Here is a 4,309-nt window from a genome sequence, read left to right as displayed (position 1 = left end):
ATCTGGGTTCTGATCATAACCTTGTGTGCACTAATACATCACACATTTCATGGAGACTGTATCCCACATGAAACTCCTTGGGCTTAAAATTGAGATTTCCCCTGAGAAAATTCTGAGTACCTCCTTACTTCAAACTATGAAGTCTCATATTCCTAACACTATTGCTAATGGTCCTGAGCTGATATGCCAAACATTCTTAGAGTGTGTTTCTGCTTTCTGGATACTTCTAGAGAAAGGTAGCTGTCTTGGGGGCAGTGGCTGTGGCTCAAAGGAGTAGGGCTCCAGCCCCATATGCCAGAGGTGACAGGTTCAAACCCAGCCTCAGCCAAAAACTGCAAAAATAAATAAATAAATAAATAAATAAAAAAGAAAGGTAGCTGTCCCAATGTGTAGGGTCTACATTTGAAGGCATGAAATCAAATATTAATGCTTGACAAGTAAAAAGAATATTTGTGGAACTTAATTAAAGATGAAGACCATTGCAGTTTAAGTCTCGTTCAACGGATCTAGAAGTTTTCCTTTCTCTGAAGGTGTGTGAGAAAGTTTCAGAGGAGTTGGATCCTGAATATTTTTTGACTTGGTTGCTACCCAGGGTCCTGGGATGTTGTGAGTAGTAGAAATGTTTTTAGGTTTTGCTCCCAAATAGGTTAGGCTCTTCTAATTGTCCTGGGGTTCCACAGTTCTTTGGTTGTGTAGGACTGACCTGTTTCTTGGTGTTCCTTATAAATTTTCTGATCTCTCCAGCACCAGTTCTGTTCATGGGCCTCTCCAGGACTTAGAGCTTGTGAATATGAACGCTGTGGAAGTAGCTGGCAAGCCACTGAGGGGCCTCTGCTTGGGCTCCCCAGGCCTGGGTGGGATGTGCTTGTGTGTGGGCTTTTCCAGCATAGTGCTGTGTAGCGAAGGAAAGTAGGTGGTATTGTTGGGCAAGCAAAGCAACCTGTTAGCAAACACAAGGCCCTGACCCAAAATCCTAGGCAAAAATCTGCTGACTTCTGTGATTATGAGTGAGTTAGGGCTTGAAAGCAGGAGTGGTAGAGACCCCTTGTGGGCAGCTGCATGAAGTACTGGTGGCGCTGTGCCCATTTCTTTTTGAGGTGGAGGTTGGCTCCTTTTCTTCTTAGCATAGGTGGCCAAAATAAAAATAGGGCCTTCTGGCAAGTGCAGGTTAGACAAGAGACCTAACTGTACCCTGGAAGCATGCCGAGGCTTTGTATGGGGTTCACAGTGCTATCTAGGTGGGCTATTTCATTTATTTTACTGTAGCTGACCAATAATGTCAACATTGCCTTGTATTCTATAATACCTTAAACTGTTTTGTTCCCTTGTTAAGCAAAAATCTTTATTTATTTCAGGATTTGACCCCAAACTCCTCCTTCTTTTTCTCCTTGGACTTATGCTGTTTTTTTGTGGAGATTTGCTGAGCAGGTAGGTTCCAAGGCTAGTGTGCAGAATGAGAAGGCTTGTGCCCACTGTGTTTGACTTTCATCATAAAAGTTAGAAGTACGGCCATTTCCTTTTCTAGGACCTTTATGTCTTGACCATTGCCTATTTGGATATTTAAAAAAATAATATATATTATGGGGTTTTTTGTTTTTTTCTTATTTCAATAATATTGGTAATAATGAAATTCCTCCATTAGGTTTGGTCCATCAGTAGTTTGATAGGAGTTAACTATGAAGTTGACTCCCCCCTTTCTGCTGTTAAAGTAGTATATTTAGCTCTCATTTTTACAGGGCTGTGTGTTGATGAGTTTCGTTGTATTTAGTTGTAAACAGAAATGTCAGCTATTTATTCATATCCTCCTTTTAGGAGCCTACTTACTGAGATAGGTGAGACTGACATTACAATATAAAGGAGACATATGAATAACTAAACAGACATTGAGTGAAGGTAGAATCGACATTAAGTTTGTACACAAGTAAAAAAAGTATTTGCGCAGCAGTGAATAAAAAATGAACAATAGTAAAAAAAAGTATTTGCACAGCAGGGAATAAAAAATGAACAATTGCTAAGAAAAAGACATGAACGCTATGCTAACCAGTTGGATGAAAGTATTTCAAATTGTATATAGAAACAGTATACTGTACCCCATGATAGTATTAATGTACACAGCTATGATTTAATAAAAAAAGAAAAATGAACAATTGGAGTTTGAAGTTGGGCTGGACTGGAATTGGTAAAAGTTGTTCTTTCACCATTCTTTTTTTTTTTGTGGGGACAGAGTCTTACTCTGTCACCCTTGGTAGAGTGCTGTGGTGTTACAGCTCATAGCAACCTCAAACTCTTGGGCATAAGCAATTCACAGTGGAGATGCTGTGAGAAACATAGCAGAGAGAGAATAACTAGTAGAAAGACCCTGGAATAGGAGTCGGTGCGCTCTGTGCTAGGCCCCATGAAGGACTGATTTTTCCTTCTAGGTAATGAGGTCACTTCTAAATTCCAGGCTCTGTGCAGGCAGTATTCTTGCTTCTTTCTTCTCAGAGGAGCTGTGCATGCAGTTCCTCAGAGTTTATGGGTTGGGAGTGGGAGCTCGTACAGAGGTTTATCATGAGGATATATTTCAGGGGACCTCATTGATACTGGTCTTCACAATCTGGCAGTAACTACATAGCATCAGTCTCTACATTCTCTGACTCAAGTTTTGGGCAAATACAAACACTTTATTGCACTTCACAGGTGCTGCACCTTTTACAAATTGGAGATTTGTGGTAACCCTGTGTCAAACAAGTTTGTTGGCATTATTTTTCCAGTAGCATGTGTTCATTTTGTATCCCTTTGTTATGTTTTGGTAATTCTTGCAATATTTCAAACTTTTCATATGATTTTATCTGTTATGGAAATCTGGGATCAATGATCTTTGATGCTACTATTGTAATTTTGGAGGGTGCCATGTGCCCACATGAGACAACAAACTTAATTGATAAATGCCATGTGTGTTCTGACAGCTCCATGGACTGGCTATTCCCCTATTTCTCTCCCTTTCATCTGGCCTCTGTATTCCCTAAGACACAATAATATTGAAATTAGGCTAATTAATAACCCTGTGGTGGCCTCATAAGTGTTCAAGTAAAAGGGAGAGTTCTACATTGCTCACTTTAATGATTAAGCATAGTGAGGAAAGCATATTGAAAACTGAGATAGGCCAAAATCCAAGCCTCTTCCACCAAATAGTTGGCCAAGTTGTGAATGCAAAATCAAAGTTCTTAAAGGAAATTAAAAGTCCTACTCCAGTGAACACACAAATGGCGAGAAAGTTAAACAGCCTTATTGCTGATGATGAGGAAAGTGTTAGTAGTCTGGAAAGAAGATCAAATGAGCCACAACATTCCCTTAAGCCAAACCCTAATCAGAGATTCTGTGGAGGCTGAGAAAGGTGAGCAAGCTGCTGAAGAGAAGTTGAAACCTAGCAGAGGTTGCTTCATGAGATTTAAGGAAAGAATCCATGTCCATAACATACAAGTGCAAGGTGAAACAGCAAGCGCCCATAGAGAAGCTGCTGCAAGTTATGCACAAGGTCTGAAGGATCTTTAGATGAAAGTGGCTACACTAAACAAAAGATTTTCAGTGTAGATGAAACAGCCTTTTATTGGAAGCAAATGCCATTTGGGACTTTCACAGCTAGAGATAAGTCACCGTGTGGCTTTAAAGCTTCAAAGTACAGGCTGTCTTGTTAGGGGCTAATGCAGCTAATGACTAAGTTGAAGCCAATGTTTATTTACTATTCTGCAAATCGTAGGGCTCTTAAAAATTATACTAAATTGACTCTGCCTGTGCTCGAAAATGGAATAACAAAGCCTAGATGATAGCACATCTATTTACAGCATGGTTTACTGAATATTTTAAGCCCACTGTTGAGACCTACTCCTCAGGAAAAAAGATTCCTTTTAATATATTATTGCTCATTGACAGTGTACTTAGTCATCCAAGAGCTCTGATGGAGATGTACAAGGAGATTGCTGTTTTCATGCCCATTAACACAGTGTTCATTCTGTAACGCGTGGGTCAAGGAGTACTTTTGACTTGCAAGTCTTACATTTCATAGAGCTGTAGCTGCCATAGTTAATAGATTCCTTTGATGAATCTGGGCAAAGTCATTTGAAAACTTTCTGGAGGCTTGGTGCTTGTGGCTCAAGTGGCTAAGGTGCTAGCCACATACACCTAAGGTGGTGGGTTTGAATCCAGCCCGGGCCCACCAAACAACAATGATGGCTGCAACCAAAGAAAAAAATAGCCAGGCGTTGTGGCGGGCACCTGTGGTCCCAGCAACTTGGGAAGCTGAGGCAGGAGACTCACTTGAGCCCAGGAG

General features: G+C 40.5%; 1 protein-coding gene across 3 annotated transcripts in view; it reads left to right on the top strand.

Moving 5' to 3' along the window:
• Positions 1-1,361: 1,361 nt before the first annotated feature.
• Positions 1,362-4,309, top strand: part of NEMP1 (nuclear envelope integral membrane protein 1) — an 11,623-nt gene continuing 8,675 nt past the window's right edge. For all 3 annotated transcript variants that reach the window (XM_023513633.1, XM_023513631.1, XM_023513634.1), the window contains exon 1: positions 1,362-1,428. In XM_023513633.1, the coding sequence (XP_023369401.1) occupies positions 1,397-1,428 (32 nt within the window). In that variant the 5' untranslated portion in view covers positions 1,362-1,396. The remainder of the gene's footprint in view (positions 1,429-4,309) is intronic.

Source organism: Otolemur garnettii, unplaced genomic scaffold (assembly GCF_000181295.1).
Source record: "Otolemur garnettii isolate 467f Iridium unplaced genomic scaffold, OtoGar3 scaffold00043, whole genome shotgun sequence".
Taxonomy (NCBI): domain Eukaryota; kingdom Metazoa; phylum Chordata; class Mammalia; order Primates; family Galagidae; genus Otolemur; species Otolemur garnettii.
The sequence above is the reverse complement of the archived record's forward strand: the minus strand, read 5'-3'. Positions and strand labels throughout refer to the sequence as shown.